A 16,936-nucleotide genomic window follows, 5' to 3' on the forward strand; every position below is an offset into this window, starting at 1 on the left:
ACTCGTAAATAAACAAATACGAAACAAATTATCATTATATAACATGCCATTTATAAAATATACCTCTTTTATTAGCCAGTAAATGTTATTATGCACCTTGTCGCTGATACAAAATATCGTTCATATAGATAAAGGGAGAAAACTGTCGTGCATATGAACGGTGGCATACGCAAAGAATGCTGGGATTGAATTTTAGAAAAGCGCCCCCTGTGTCAATAATTAAATTCAAAAATTGCCAGTTTTTAGACGGAACGCTATAGTTTTCAGCTTGCAAGTGGAAGTTGGGCAGTGCGGTTACCATTGCAATGATAATGATTGCATGATACGTCCCTTGTTTAACGCAATAGGCTGTTATCATTGTAAAAATTGCCAATTTTTGTCCAAAATTTTTACACGTTACAGAAAATCTATTGGCCTACCTGCACTGCTGCAGGGTTTGACATCGTGTACGTACGTGAACTGCTTTCAGTTTCATCAGAGGGAAACTGGGCATAGTTGTCATATAAACGTTTATGAAGTAACAATTAATTACATTTTATCATGAATCAATACAAATACATTGCCAATCTTAACCCCTGGCGCGACACCAAGGGCTGAGCCCTATATAATATTATAATAAACTTTAACATGCATATACGAATTAAAGTAACATTTGACATATATTGGCAATGCATTAACTCACACTTAGCATTACAATTGTAATGCATATATTTGTAAATAAATTGCAAATAACAGTATACAAGTACACATCAATGCATTGTAAGGTTTCTACTTGTATATTTTCACTGACCTATTCATGCCGTATATCATATGAAGAAGATTAATCATCAAACAATCTATGAAAGTTGGGTGATAATTAACCGATGTAAGCGGCAGCAACAGAGATGTCTGAAGACACGATCTGCTGTCTTGGGGTCATGGCAATAAATTATTTTTACAGCCTTCTTTTTCTTCCTCTGCCAACTGGGCAGACATTTTTTCTCTAGAAATGGCCAGCAACATTCCCCCCCCCAAAATCCTTCACCCCAATCAAATGGTCCACCCCTTTTTGTGCAATGATACAAGCACAACTATCGACCTTTTTCTGAGGGTCTGTACAACATCGGTGTGAATTTGGCATAAATTGTGATCATCATTCAGGATTCCAGTTTAGCCTGGTATTGCATTTTTATCAAGGATATTCAAATCATAAATTTATCCATAACATACCGGTATTTTTATACACTTTTGCTGTACTTATAGTGCGTGTTGGCCCCTTGGTAATCATACGATTCTTCGAAATAGATGTAATGGTACTCTCTTTGCTCTGAGACAGAATGAAAAGCAAGGGATCATAGCAAGGCCCGGGGAAGAATACTGCCATGGGAAGAACGCACATAAATGTACCGCGGTTTTTACTCCAATTTCCACCACATGTTGAGTTTGACCAAGGAAATGGGATCAGATTTTCCGGTTTGCTGATTTCAACAAATTGGAGACAATTCTTTTTATTTACTTTCATGTGTTGAAACATTTATTTTTCTACCCCAACCAATCGTTAATCCTCCAGCCCAACCCCCCCCCCCCACTATCGTCCGCCCGTTGCTATTGTTATATGTTGTTTTTAATATAGTAAGCCAGTTTGAATATGTTTGGTTGTTTGATTATTTGTATGTTGTTTTTGTCATTTGTTTTTTTCTGGTTTGAGGCGCAGCAGTAATAGTATGAACCTCGTAAGTAGATTCACATTATAGCGCCCTCTGAGTCAATTTTGTGTCACATTTTATTGTACATCATCAGAGCGTTTAATTATCTCATTAGTTCTCAACTTCGGAAGATTTGTTTTGAATTCAAAGGAAAAACAAAAATACATTTTATCGGAATTTAAAAGTTCATATTTACGTGAGATATCAGTGGTCGAGCGAGGTAAGCTGGGGCTGATATTGGGGTCAAAGTTCGAGGGTCAAGAGTGTTTTTAAGCTTCACAGCATCCAGGCACAGCACAGCGGCGGATGATGGTTGCGTTATACATGTTATAGGTAAGCTGAGGAATGCATTTCGAAGTCGTTGTACTAACTCTGTCTCTTCATTAGAAGTTTTTTGGATCGATAGAGTAAGCGTAAAAACATAACAGAATTCAAACTGCCGAGTGTTGAACGTTTTGCGGACGACGGCAATTGGCATTGCGCAGATATCACCAGCATTGTTCACTTTTTGTTCAGGCCGGCAATGGAGCATTTGAGTTATGGTACCTTCATGTACGGTCTCTCCACGGTCCTCCTTTTGTGGAGGGACCGGGCTCCTTGTTCAGGCCAAGGAAATAAAGTCCGCCACATCATGGCAATATATACCCCGACGTGTTTTGTGAAGGGCAAACTCCCGGGCACCATCCCCATGCCCTCCCCAACCCTAACAAATGAGTCGAGGAAACGGCATTCTATATTACTATATACCCACGGTCCACGGTCCCTGGACCGTGCTATACCTCCATGAGTAAAGTGACAGTCGCGAATTTTTGATAACGTTTTCGACGTATTCGTTTTTGACATTTTCGTGACGACTGACGATCAGTGAACACACCTTTTGTTACACCATGGAGGTAGTAGAGATCTCTACTACCTCCATGGTTACACTAAAAGCAATTTCCGTAAAGTGCTTTGCATAAAAGTGATGACTCGCTAGGTTTTACCGGCGTTATACGGCCTCAGTCCCATGTGGTGGGAGGCCGTATAACGCCGGTAAGACACAGCCCTGCCATGCAGAGCTAGGTTACTAACAATTCAAACAAAATATCTTTGTGTCCACTATAATCTTCAGTCGCCAAAACTTCCTTTAAGCCCCCTCATACCTGGAAATCCTTTAGTCGCAGACTTACCTTGGAAGAAGCACATCAAATACAACTTTTAGAGGGGCTTTAGAATTAGGGTTAGGGATAGTTTTAGGGTTAGCATACTTAAAAGTGTTGTATATCCTGCCTAAGAAGAAGAAGGCCGTGGAGGGGTCCTCAGGCTACACTACAGAACTCCACTCTTTCCCTTCAAGTCCAGTTCTGCAACATTTTCTTCTTCTTCTTCCTATAGGTACATGCAAGTGTTAGCCTTGCAAATACACTGTATTAGGCACAATTTTCAGTTTTGTATTACATAACATCCAGAGTAAAATTTATTCATTTTGGATGTGCTATTGGGCGTATAGACTATATCAACAAGGTGAACAAATATAGGCATCTCAACGTTATGTGGGAAGAAGAACAAAAATTGTATTTCACAAAAAAGTTCTGGAAAACACATGAAAAGTTACACTTACAGTCAATGGGCTCATCTTATTACTATAAATAATTCATCTTTTTACATAGAAAGTCTTGATATGGAAATTCACGCTGGTGTGAAAATTTAACATATTTTCATAAACAAGATGCATTGTACCATTTTCAGAAAAGTCACCCCTTTTTGTAATGTCGATGTTGTAGCCAGTGTTATATTTTCAATCAATACAGAAACATATTACATAAAGAGCAAACAGCAGAAGTATGGATCCAGCCTTGCTGAGGGAACGAGAGGCCTTCAGGAAGAAGGCACTGTCCCAGCCAACAGTTGAGAAAAGGAAAGCCAGGCAAGGGGACTCTCTACAAACATCTTCCAAGAAAAAGAAGACAGCACCACATAGAGATGCAGGTAAATCTTGCTGTGACATACGTCACAAAGTTGATGATTAAATTGTACAGTGCACTTTGCTTGCTTCAAATGGTGTGTGTGATTGCTTGTTGATGTGTGCAAAGTTCACACTGTAGGAGGGGTCCTACTAATTATTGCCTGTCGACTGCCCGTCAGGAAAGTAACCTCCAAATTACTGTAATCAGTCAATATCTCAATCTCAAAGACCACTACTCCTTATAACAACAAACGAAATAATTGTCCCAGACCCGAAAAACATTGATTTGTGAACGAGTAGCAAAGCAGGGATGTCGAAAATTTTGGTTACAGGCAGCAAAAATAAAAATACAGGCGGTTACAAGTAGTGTATGTGCACATAAAAATTGTGCAAAATGTCCTTATTTTTTACTAAATCTAAATTTTCACAGCCGGCAAATGTTAGCTGACAGCTGATTGATTTTTTCCAGCTGCCAGCTATTTTCTACATGCCTGGCAACACTATTGATGTGATCGCACAGGTATTACCACTTACTGCCCGTCACTGCCCATCAGGAAATTAGCCTTCTAATTACTGTAATCAGTTGATGTCTCAATACCCTTAAAGACATTGATTTTCGAATGCGTAGCAACGCTGATCGTACTCGATGTTTCAACACTGCCCATCACTGGCCGTTGGGAAATTCAGTGCTCCAATTATAGATATTGATGACAGTCTGTTAAAGCACTCGGGCATTGTATGACTCGGGCATTCTATACATAGTAGTGGTCTTTGGTACTGAGAGATCAACTGATTACTGTAATTGGAAGGTTAATTTCGTTACGGGTAGTGACGGACAGTAATTTGTAGGACCGCTGTAGTGGTTCAGTTTCTTTACTAGCATCTGTTAATATAGGGAAATGGTTAGGGAGTACCCTAGTATTACTTCTGTCATCACCTAATATGATTGCATTGATTAACTGAGGGGAACATGACCAGGGGACCTTGTCCTCGGGCATATTAAAGGGACATAAGCTGTAATTTGTGGCAAGTTTTTCAGTATTCTGCTTCAGTGTATCAACTACCGTGTCTGACCCTAATCCGTTTGTCATGCTGAAATTTTGAGTATTCTTTTTGTCAACACAGCTTGTATGTGTGTAGTGATCATTGTTATTGTTTACAAATGAATTCTCGTCAGGACTTGAATACAATTTTCAACAATAACAATGTAGATTATACTCATACAGATTGTGTTGAGATGCTAAATACTTGGTATTAATTACAGTTTAGGTATTCAATGCAGAAAGTGTAGGGAAACCACAAAACAAAGTTCTTTAAAAATTGCCAAAAGATACAAGGTATATCTTACTGGTGATCCAATAGACTGAAAGAACAAATTTCAGTCAAGTATGGCTTGGTGATAGTGGTGTGATCATAAAATATGCTAACTTCTGCCTACACCCAGGCAAATCAAATGAAACATGAAAAAGTTCACATAGCAACAGAAATAAAAGAGTGAAACGGTATTCAAAGAAGAGATTTGAACACTGATTTAGTTCCTGATCTTTATTAACCCTTTCACCACCATGGTATGAATCAACCACATTGTTTTCCATGGTAAAGTTGGACCTCTCGAGATGGAAATTGGGATGAAAATGTTGAAGTTAAGCACCATTTGTGGGCTAGGGTCACATGATGCTGCCAATGAAGAAGTAGTAGAGGGGCTGATGCTTTGGACCAAGATTCATGAGCATAGCATAGACATTTCAAACCTTGAGTACAAAAGGATTCTGTGTCATCAATTATTTCCAAAAGTAAATGAACATTTCCTGTACCATTACTAACTTATTTTGATTCCAGTCGTCTATTGTATTGATTTCATGTCCAATGAAACTTAAACAGAATTTTCATTTGTACTTACAAGGTTCTGAATCAAGAAAATCAGCAGATCTGAATTACAAGTACCTCAAGGGCAGTTCAAAGTATAAATTTGGTGTTCTTGCCAAGATTGTCAACCACATGAAGGTAAAGTGTTAAAACAAGAATAAAAGGCCACATAAGGGAAACCACACAATTGCTGTACATGTAATGTGTTACAGTTTATTTATTTATTTATTCATATTTGTGTTTATTTTAGTTATCTATTTGGATGACCAATAGGCCTTAATTCCAAATTACAGACTTCGCAGAACATAGAAAATACATACAATTACACACAAATATACAATTGACAAAAAACCAAATCAATTACGATGAAAAAATCATGAATAAAAATGATTTATTATACAGTACTAGTTTTGGAAAAGACTCAATCAGTCGAAAATGTCAATACTCAAATGTAATTTGATATATCATTGTAAGTGTTTAAAGTACATGGCAACTAAGTTGAACTTCTGGAAACCTGAAGCACTAAACTGTGACAAAGAGCAAAAAATTGCCAAATTGTGGTCATCAAAGTTCTGAAAATGGGTCACCAAGCCTTCTGAATGAAATTCATGTAAATACCATACCATTGTATTAAAATGTATTGATGTACATGGAAGTTGATAGTCTTACCATAATTGATAGGCAGCACCAGTCTCTCATTGAACCTAGGCTCATCAAATAATGATGACTGGTTCCAGTGTTCTCCCAAGGTTGTGAAAAACAGATTGGTAAACAATTTACATAACAATGTATAATTTGCATATTCTTTTGTTGTGAAAATGTATTCTTTTGTGCAGTTATTAACATATGAATAGATTGCTTCAAAAACATAAGGATGGCCCAGCCTTAAAAATCCCCTCGTGAAGGAATGTTGGTTTTATAACTTATATTAATATTCATTCAATAATGTTAGTATGGATGTAATATAATTGATATTGTCAAACAGCAACATAGCAGAAAATCCCATGCAATAGTAGAACTTGATACAGACTGGAAGAGGCACATTCCTGATGAGATTAAACAGAAGGCAAATTGTTTCAACCAACTTCACAGGAAACATAAGTTTTGCAAGATGTTAATGAACTAGGTTGTAACACACATACCAAAGAACGATAAGCATGCCACATCAACTAATGTGTCATTTTAAGTTTTATCGTTTATGCATGATGATAAAGATTTCCTCAGTACAATGCTTTTAAGAGTTTGGATATGACCTGATATTAAAATGCCCAGGCCTATATATGCCCAAGTTCACATTTATCCCAGGCCTATATATGCCCAAGTTCACATTTAGAACATGATAAAAGTCCTGAGAATATATTTCCCCTAGATCGTATATAAATGAACTTCTCCCAGGCTTAGTTATCCTGTATTGAAAACAAAAATTGTCTTTGTTGCCTTAGGTGAGGCATCAGGCAGGTGACACATACCCTCTTACTATTGATGAAATATTGGATGAAACTAACCAACTTGATGTTGGATCCAAACAGAAGCTGTGGCTCGTCAATGAGGTAAGATTTTCTGTGTCTTTTTAGGGTGTAGGTTTTCAATCCGATGTGTATTTGAATTTTCTTTTCACATACATTCATATTAGCGATGAGCCATCAGTGGTTTCTACCCAGAGTCAGTTGAGCTGAAGTTTTAACCCCAACAACATCAACAATGACCTTTTCATTTCAGATAAAACTTGAAAAATGCTTGAATTCGGTCGTGGTCGGCTTGTGTTAAAAAAACAAAACAGAAAAAAAATCACCCCTTCATTAATGACACACTTGCTGCTCCAAAAGATGCCCTTACTTATCATGTGGTTGCCCTCAAAGAAAAGACCCTACTATTGTGTTACAGGCACTTTGTAATAATCCCAAGATACAAGTCCTTGAAGGCCACAAGTACGCATTCAAACCCAAGTACACCTTGAAGGGAAGAAAGGACCTGTTGCGGTTTCTGGACAGACAAGACCAGCAAGGAATGGGTGGAATCTTGCTGGAGGACGTTCAAGAAAGCTTGCCCCACGCTGATAAAGCTGTCAGAGTAAGGCTATTGGAATCCTTTTTTTGTCGTTTTGAAGGTCGGATGTTGTGTGTCAGTTTGTGTATTTGTTTTAGTTTATTCCCAAGTTGCCATAAAAGTGATGCCAATGACAAAGTGACTGCATTTTGATACAATCAAATCTGTAGTGGAAGATTGACAAAACAACAAGGTATCAAATGCTTGGTGATATAACTTCACATAAAAGACAGAGGAAGATAAGAATAACTTCTCTCTATGACCATGCAAGACTTCATGGTAAATCTCTTGACAGTGCATGATTTCAGGACAATGAATATTCACGGTCAATTTGCATATTCCTACAATACTTATCGATGCACTTTGAATAAATGAATAGATTTATGAATATTTTTGGGTAAATATTTCAATAACATTGTCTGTGCTGTTGCCATTTTATCCGTGTTAGTCATGCATTTGATTCAATGAGAATGGAACTTCGCTTTAAAGTTATTGAAATGGTCCAGTAAATTTGTCTGTAATGATCAGATGTAATATACATGTATTAAGAAAATTGCAACTTAACTAAGCTGAAGTCCATTTCTCATTAGAAAAAGTAGTGTTTCATTGCTTTGCAACTATGTAGACCTGTCTGTAATTAGTGTAAGATGGCAGTGACAATGTCTTGTCATGTAGAATGCCCTGTGAGAAAACTTTACTGGTCTGTGTATAAAAGAAAGGAATTTCTGTGTTTGTTTTGTTTATGTGTTTGTAGCCAGTGAAAGAAGTTAAATTATTTACACTTGTCTCAGAAAATTTAGCCATGGCCATCAAGGGTAAATTTTGAATGGCAATTTTTATGATTTCATGCATTAATCATGGTTACTGACAAAACAAATAAATTCTCCTCTGATAGGAACAGTGATCTTGTGGGATCAGTTTAAACTCATACTGAATACAGCAACCTATTTCAGCAAAAAAGCATCAATATGTAATCTTTTTTATTTGGTACCTCTAGATACTGGGTGACCAGATCATCACAATCATCAGACCAGTGGATAAGAAGAAAGTCTTGTTTTACAACGACAAATCTTGTCAGTTTACTGTTGATGACGGTGAGCGTACATCATGTCTTGTGATTCAGTCCTGCACTAGAAACACAGCTTTCTCTCTCTCTTGATGAGCCTAATGACGAATACAATGTCTTGATTGAGTATACTTGACTCCATGATGTGACTTTGTCCTTGGGTATGCTCATGTAACACACCATAAATGCAATACATATCATACAAAATCTTGTTGTGTTTGTGAAAGTCCCCAGGTATTCTGAGTACTTTTTTGTCGGTTTATGCATAATCACAATTGCTTCAATCAATGGATGGAGGGCCTGAAGCAAAGTGCATCCCGTTGGTAATGAATATTCATATCAAGTATGTTTAAATAGGTCAGAGGTCATGCAGTGTCCTGGGCCCGGTGATGCAGTGTGATTCCCTACTGAACTCCTTTCAGAGCTGTGCAGGTATCATGTGTGTGTCACCTGGGCTGAATGTCTGCACAGAGTCTACCTTCAGAACAGCCATGCTACATCATTATGCATAAAAAATGTGAAAAACCACATTCTTTGCACACAATATTTCCATTCATCAGCGTTGTTTGTGTGCACAGACACCAAACCTTAGTCATATAAATCTGATAATCATATCTCTCATTGAATGTACAGTTTAGAATTTGTGAATATTTTTGCGGTATGTATCCTTTACTAGACATCCACTGAGTTACGGAGAATGTGAAACAGAAGTCATAGAGATGTTAAAAACTCACACTGACCTATAGATAAAAGTACAATGACTCATCCATTTCCATAGCTGTGATAGACAATGATCAGTCCCTGTTACACAGTACAGCATATTGCACCTGTCACATGGCCTGTAATTTTGACATAATTTCAAAGCTGCGTACACTAGCTTGTTTCAGGTCTATCAGTAGTACATGACTGACTGCATTCAAATACTCATTTCATTTCTGACTTTGTCCATTGCTGTAGCCAGGTCTGAAGTTTGGCTTTACAAACAGAACTACACTCTCAAATTTCAGGTTCTAAATTCTTGTTTACCCTTGCAACGCCGTATAACAATCTGGTCTCAACACTGTAACAGCTATGTCCCATCTTTGCTGACACAGACCTGTAACACAGCTCTGTGACAGGACCTATCACAGATGTTATTTTGCCTTGCATCACTCTAAATATATGACACAATGTCCAGACCCATACATACTTTCTATGTGAATTGTTCTCACAATTTTTTTCATTTCCTGTTATATTTCTTGTTTGTTTTGGATGAAGAGTTTCAGAAGCTGTGGCGGGCCGTCCCAGTGGAAGCGCTTGACGAAGGGAAGATAGAAGAATATCTAAAGAAACAAGGAATAACCTCAATGCAAGATATCGGTGGCAAAAGAATTGTAAGTGTTTTCTCCCCCTCCCATTAATGTATCTTTCTGACCTAATTTTGAAAGGGTACTTCAGCATCATGACGATATGTTCTTCACAGAATTGGAAATTGTGCTTTTAATTTCTGTGCTGGCAGATACAGACTAACTTGGGATGGTAGCAATATTGTTTCAGATGCACAAAATTATGAAAAAGATAAAAACACAGAAACTAGAAAAAAATCATAAAAGCAGAATTTCTCGGTTTTCAGTGTGCTTGCACAATTCTTGACCAAAGTGCTATTCTAAAGTTTTCTTGACACATCATTAAGTAGCAAATTGGTATAGAGTATTACGTGAAATCTTTCAAATCCTGAAAATTTCCTGACCATTGAGAATGCTCCCCGAGGGACATGGACACGTGCGATTAATAACAAGTTATTACATTAAGAGATTTAAACATTTTAAAGTACCATCTTTAAAACATGGTATTTTTTTATACCAATGGTAATAATTTGACATCGCAATAATACGCTGATCTCAGAAAATGGATGACTGACGGCTTTTTCACAGAAGTTTGCATTTCAATGGCTTAGTATAGTTGCCACGATCAAATGTTTCTTGCTTGCATTCTTGTAGTCTGAGCAAATCTGAAAAGCCATCACTATATAGACTGGAAGATCTGTTGCTTGAGGGCGCTGTCTATGCCCCCCGCTTGAGCATAGAGAGCAAGGAATTGGCAATAGAAAGAAACACATGGTTTCTGAGAGCTACAACCTTGGACTCTGTATTTGTGACAAATTTTCACTGATCCACTTCAAAGGTTTGTTGTTGTACTGACTGATGCTACCGAGTACTCAAGGAGTTTAAAAGCAAAGCATGCTGGGAGATGTTATGATGAATGCTCACTACTTTTCAAATACGTTCATGCTCCCTAACTCAGTGGGCAAGGGTGTCAGTACTCCCTAACTCAGTGTGCAAGAGTGTCAGTGATGAATGTTTGATCTTCAGATTTAAAAAAATGACCCAGTCTACACAAAGCAAACTTTCCCTAAACATCAGTTCTGCATCAATTTCGTGTGATTTGTACAAATTTCAAGGTCATACTGGTGTATACACTGACTGTAGGCTTGAAAAAAACATCTCTTACAGGTTTTTAAAAGAGATTATATGACTTTGATGCATTGCAATGAGATCATACTCCAATCATCAATCTCAGAGATGTCAAAATCTCAGCTGAACAGTCCATCTGATGGATTTTCTTTACATCTTAACAGGCTCCCCAGAAGAGGAAAAAGCCATCACGGAAAGGCAAAAAGTTCAAGACACACAACGACCATTTGACAGATGTTCTGAAAGACTATTCGGGAGATGCTGCGGAAAACGTTAAAAAATGATGACAGTGAGAACTTTGTCAAAATACCTGTATGAGGCATTATTCCAGAACAATGCACGCTGAAAATTCAATTTGGCTTTACTTTGCATGCTAAAAATTCAATTTGAATATACTTTTGCTCAACAAGGTACATGATGCAGATGCTAAAGTAGGTCATTTTCCCCTTTCCTGGCACAGCCTCAACCCTTTGAAAGGGCAGACTTTGAAAAAGGGTCATGCTGTTTATCATTGAATATGTCATGTTTAGATTAGAAACGGCATAGCAGCCCCACTTTCTGAGTATCATTACAAAGTAACAGACACTGTTGGAATAGAAAGACATGTTTCATCCCCGATAATTATTCACACTACAGTTAGCCACAAGCTACTGTTAAAATTCAATTTTTTAACTTTACATAGGAAGGTGTAACCCAATATTATCCTGTTGAGGTCACTCAACAAAGGAGCAGCCAAGTTCTAGTTCAACCCAGCAGTTTGTCAGAAGCTTGACACAGTCCATTCTATATTAGTATGATATTTCAGTGCACGTGCAACGATATTATTCCATCTGTTACACTAGTTTTTGCTGTACCCTTCAAACATAAGTAAATATAGATTTTAAACAACATCATCAATTTCACAGACTGTCATTTCAAAGGTACAGCATTACCAACTTCTGACATAATTGTTATACTATGTTTCATGTTAAGGTTGCAAGACAAGAAATTGACCTTTTTAATCTGACAATTCTCTGGTAGTTAATAAGCTCAGAACCCCCGTAAATTATATATTTTCTGAAAGCCTAGATATAGGGAAAGATTTTGGTTACCACAGTGTTACCATTGTTTACATAACTATCATGTGACAGGTTATTTGCATAACCTTTCAAAAATCGGTTTTCCCTATGTTTTGTCTCAATACTTCAAAATATCTAACTCAAACTTTCTGGAATGCAAGCTGTTACAACGCTCTTCCAAAGTGTGTCTCAGATTTTTTATATCTTGCTTAGTTTTTATTTGAGCACAATTTTGAAGAAATCAACTAGGATTAAATTCACCGCTCTGGAAGTTTTTCTGGCGTAAAATTTGTTTAAGAAGGTTTAAAAAAATTCTGAGACAACTTTTGGAAGATCCTTAAGACAGCTTGCACTCACACAAATTTCAGTCAAATATCTCAAAGCATTGAAACAAAACATAGGGAAAACCGATTTTTGAAAGGTTATGCAAATTACCTGTCACATGATAGTTATGTAAATAATGGTGACACTATTGTAACCAAAATGTGCCCCTATATCTAGGCTTTCCGAAAATATATAATTTACGGGGGTCGTGAGCTTATTATCACTAGAGAATTGTTAGCTTAAAATGGTCAATTTCTTGTCTTGGAACCTTAAACCTCTGAAAACTGATTTTTCCCACCAAAATTTTAGTGAAGCATCTTGCCAATTATTTTGAATTTTTGTGTGTTTTTTTGATAATTTTAGACCAAAAAGATACAATTTTGTATTTGCTATAATGTTTGATCAAAATTTTGGGGAAAATCTGAAAAAATTGTCTAGAACTGAAAAAATTGTATGTGTTATATTTTTTGAAAGGTGACAAAAATTGACTTTGTTAATTTCTCTCAAATCTGATCAAAATCAAAAGTAAGAGACTTTATGTGATCTATCTACTACTTTGCTTTCATGTCCTGTGCCCTCACTTCTCTTCAATGCTGTTGGGAAGTAACCAACAAAAGATGAACACAAAGGACAAACCATCTCATTTTAAGGTAGAACGTGCCTTGGGGACAGATAGTCAGACACTCAAAATTCTGCAATTCTTTTCTGATCTACCACTTGTGGGGGCTCATTTTAAAGCTCTTTGAGAAAGGAAAACTTTCACCGTCTTAGTTTTTTGAAAAGCCGAAATTAATTTTCCCCTATAGAGTTAACATGGGGATGGCGTCCATTTTGAATATCAAATATCGCAAAATCTTTGGTAATTTGTTTCGCTAGTTCAAAACTTTGCACAGTGACCCCCGATTTTTATTGTTGATTTGGTAAGAGAATGGTTGAAAGTTTCATTCAGGAAAGCATGAGCAAAAGATTAAGTCTTTCACTTTCAAGGCACATACTACCTGATAATGAGATTTGGATTTTGTTTTCTCTCATCGGAATGGAGAGACACAAGAAGTCATAGTTCAGTTGGAGGTCAGCACATCCATTCACTTTTTGGTGGTCCAGGGATCAGTATTGAATTATATGCTTGTTTCATACCACACCCATGTGTACAGATTTATCACATCTTCATCGACATCAACTGGTCTGACAGTCCAACAATAGAAAATTCATAATCCAAACAGTAATTGCAGATCTCACGCAGCGAGATTTTTGCATCTGTGGGTTAAGGATATAATAGTACATACAGTGTTTGTGCTTCCCGCCAGATAACTTGCAATATGCACCCAAGATTAGAGTTTGTTTACGATATTCTCCTATAGATCAGATGATGCCAGTGTTAAAGATACTGTACTGTGCTGACATCCTGGCATCTATCTTACACACACTGCTGACAAGATTGTCCAAACTTGGAAGACATACGATGAGGATCTATGTATTTCTTTATGAGGGACGGCCAATATCTGCGACTTGTTAACTCTGTGCCTTACCGTCTTCATTTAAGCCTGAGAGAGATTCCTATAAACATGGTTTGTGGTAAAATTGAGATCAGAAACAGATTGAAAATTTGTCATTGGAGTGAACTGATTATGGCTGGAACGGAAGCCATATTTGAGACTGATACATAAGGGTATTGTAAAAATACCACAAAGGATGCTCAAGGACCTGTGAGCAGGGTATCAAAGTTCACACTAATGATTTACCAACTTTCAGTTTGGACAGTATGCTACATGGCACAGTCAGAGACTGAATTGACTGTTCTTTAAAGTAGTTTTCTGTCCATTGGTAGTGAAGTACAAGCCTATTCCATTTACTTGCATGTAGGAATGAGCAAAATTGTTATTTTCTCACAATGTTCACAAAAATCTGCAGAACGCATTTGTCACTGCACTATATATTTCAAGAAAAAAACGGCAAATATAATTGTTGTTTTCGATGAAAAGCTTTTGAAACATTTTTCTCGGCTGACCATATGCAAGATATTTTAATCGCTAGAGAATGCCTCTCCGTGTTTTATACGCTCCAACTATGATGTTTGGCTGTTTTACGTTGTGATCGGCCATTTCGAGGAGTACAAACAGCGCCCTCTACGGTAAAATATAAAAGCCACGATCATTCGTTTTACCACGCAGCCTGCATACGAGTGTTCGCAATGCAGTAGTCTGTGAGGCATTTGCGCTTCCTTCAATTTTTGTTTACATTGTGAAACACTATTTTTTGATTGGAAGTGGAGCTTTTTAAACGATTTTTAACTTTTTGTTGTCTTATTTCCCCGACACGTCAGAGAAATTAGTTTACAAATGTAGCAGACGAGCCTAACTCTTGCGCCAGGGTCAACAACGAAACCCTCATTGCATTGCCTAAACTATCACCTTTGGGAGTACATTTGTTAAACAGATGATTATTTCTTCACAATTTGTGCACCAAAAATGTAAAAGTTTTATATCTCAAATTCTATTTTGAGGCTGTAGAAAAACAAATGGATTTGCAAATAGTACTTAGGCAGCGTTCACAAAAAACGCAGTGAGGGGCCTGGAGAAATTCAGGGGGATTCGAAAATTTTGATGGTAGAAGAGGGGGTACCTGAAAGTTTTGTTCTGCCTATAGGGGTACCTGAAAATTGTTTGGTTCCGTTTCCTTTTTTACGATTCCAAGGTTTGCACAAGTAATTCAATGAAACTTCAATGACATTTTAATGTCATCCAATTTTTCTAATGTTAGTAATAATTAAATAAGATCTAGAACCATTTGTCGCATTTCATTACTTGACTTTTGTCTCCAAAAAATTAAAATGTATGAATTTTCATAAAAAACAAACAAATAGGCCTAGTATCGGGGCAGAAGCTGCAACTGTTGATAATTTTTTTAAAACATTTCTATGCAATATATCAAATACAGTTCCTTGCTGTCTCCCTACAGCATGCCGAAACACACAATATTCAGTTTGTCGACAAAGGCCTCCATATATATAAATATTAGGTGACAATTGAATTAGAGTCCAGACTGAACGTCAGTGATGCAAATGCACAGTGCACATACACAGGCTGAGTTGGCAAGCTGAATACTGGACAGTTCAACATGCTGTAGGGAGTAGAACAAGAACGCAATTGTATGAACTGAACAAAATTATAGTCAAAATTATCAAAGTTAATACAGCTACTGCCCTGCTATTGCCTATGGGCAGTGTCACTGTCACTGCACATCGGCAGTGATAGAGATAGCTCTGACAATGGAATACTAAGCTGAAGAAGAGTTCAGTTTATGTGACGCTCACGACAGTGAAACATACTTATACACAAGATCAGGCCAAAGAGCAACACATCAAAGACCAGGAGACTTGAAAGTTATCGGGGAAATTTGAATTCTGGCATATTAGAATAAGCAAATATTAAAAAAAAAATTGGGTCAGCATGCTTGTCTTTCTAAATTTTCACATTCTCATCGTAGAGTAACGCAAAAGTAAAACTTGGCACGGTAAAGACTCTTATACAAAATTTTAATGAAAAAATGGATGACTAAATGGTTTACCAAATTTGCCATAATTTCACCGAAATTTCAGAGATTACAACGTTTATTTGATGGAATATTTAAACCTTCAAGTATTGTCAGTTTTGTAAAATTGTTATAACTAGCATCTAATGTAGTCACGAATTCCCAATTTGCATACTGTCTCATGATCATAATTGTATCACGTGTCTCTGTTACCATGCTTAGGGACGGACCATTAGATCTTGGGAGGGGGGTGGTCAAAAACAGAAAAAAAAAATTTCAGAGCAGAAAGTTAGGAAAAAAAAATCTTCAAACTAGTTTGCAAAATAAAAAATAAATAAATAAGAAGACAAAGGCGTAAAAAAAAAAATCTGCAAAAGTCTTTAAAATTTTGAATTTTTTTTAGATTTTACCGACAGAAAGCAACTTTCTGTATTTTTTAGTACATCCTCCCGGCACATTTTAATTTTAATTTATACATTTAGAGTGACTGTATCCCTTATACTGGAAGTTGTGATTATCTTATCTTTTCAGGACTTTTGTATTCTGATCACTTGAAAATTATGAAATTATAGAGCCTGTTTTTCTACTTGTTTCCTGCGTACAACCAAGCAGGTACACTAGGTAAAACATTGAAACTATGGTATGGTTGTCAAGATAGAAAGTTGTATTTGCCTTTTAAGATCAAGGTAAACAGATGCAGGCCACATCAGTTTCATTTTTTTCACAGCATTTTATTGCAATGATGAATGCAAGAATGGGTGAACAAGTAGAAACACGTCAATAATGATAAAACAACATATCAAGTCATTATGTATTATTTTGCTTTTAAAAAGGCATTTTCAATTCTTTTTTCTCAAAAAACAGCCTCAAAAAACAACAGCAACACATGTTTTAACATTCAACAATACACTACGTAGAATGCCATCTATCCAACAAATCCCAACACAAAACACATAAAAGGG

At 36.8% G+C, this 16,936-nt stretch overlaps 1 protein-coding gene across 1 annotated transcript; it reads left to right on the plus strand.

Annotated features, from left to right (window-relative positions):
* Positions 1-1,882: 1,882 nt before the first annotated feature.
* On the plus strand, positions 1,883-13,582 carry LOC139116929 (general transcription factor IIE subunit 2-like). Its single transcript, XM_070679665.1, has 8 exons — positions 1,883-2,018; positions 3,476-3,653; positions 5,534-5,634; positions 6,939-7,046; positions 7,381-7,566; positions 8,540-8,636; positions 9,866-9,981; positions 11,226-13,582. Exons 2-8 carry the CDS (start codon positions 3,509-3,511, stop codon positions 11,343-11,345), a joined length of 873 nt encoding a protein of 290 aa, XP_070535766.1. The 5' UTR covers positions 1,883-2,018; positions 3,476-3,508; the 3' UTR covers positions 11,346-13,582.
* Positions 13,583-16,936: the final 3,354 nt, after the last annotated feature.

This window comes from Ptychodera flava, chromosome 18 (assembly GCF_041260155.1).
Source record: "Ptychodera flava strain L36383 chromosome 18, AS_Pfla_20210202, whole genome shotgun sequence".
NCBI classification, from domain to species: Eukaryota; Metazoa; Hemichordata; class Enteropneusta; family Ptychoderidae; genus Ptychodera; species Ptychodera flava.

Excerpts from the sequence above, each read along its gene's own strand:
- LOC139116929 (XM_070679665.1), top strand. The coding sequence starts at position 3,509 with ATGGATCCAGCCTTGCTGAGGGAACGAGAGGCCTTCAGGAAGAAGGCA. Across the intron at positions 8,637-9,865 it reads TCAGTTTACTGTTGATGACG|AGTTTCAGAAGCTGTGGCGG; the intron begins GTGAGCGTACAT and ends TTTTGGATGAAG. Across the intron at positions 9,982-11,225 it reads ATATCGGTGGCAAAAGAATT|GCTCCCCAGAAGAGGAAAAA; the intron begins GTAAGTGTTTTC and ends ACATCTTAACAG.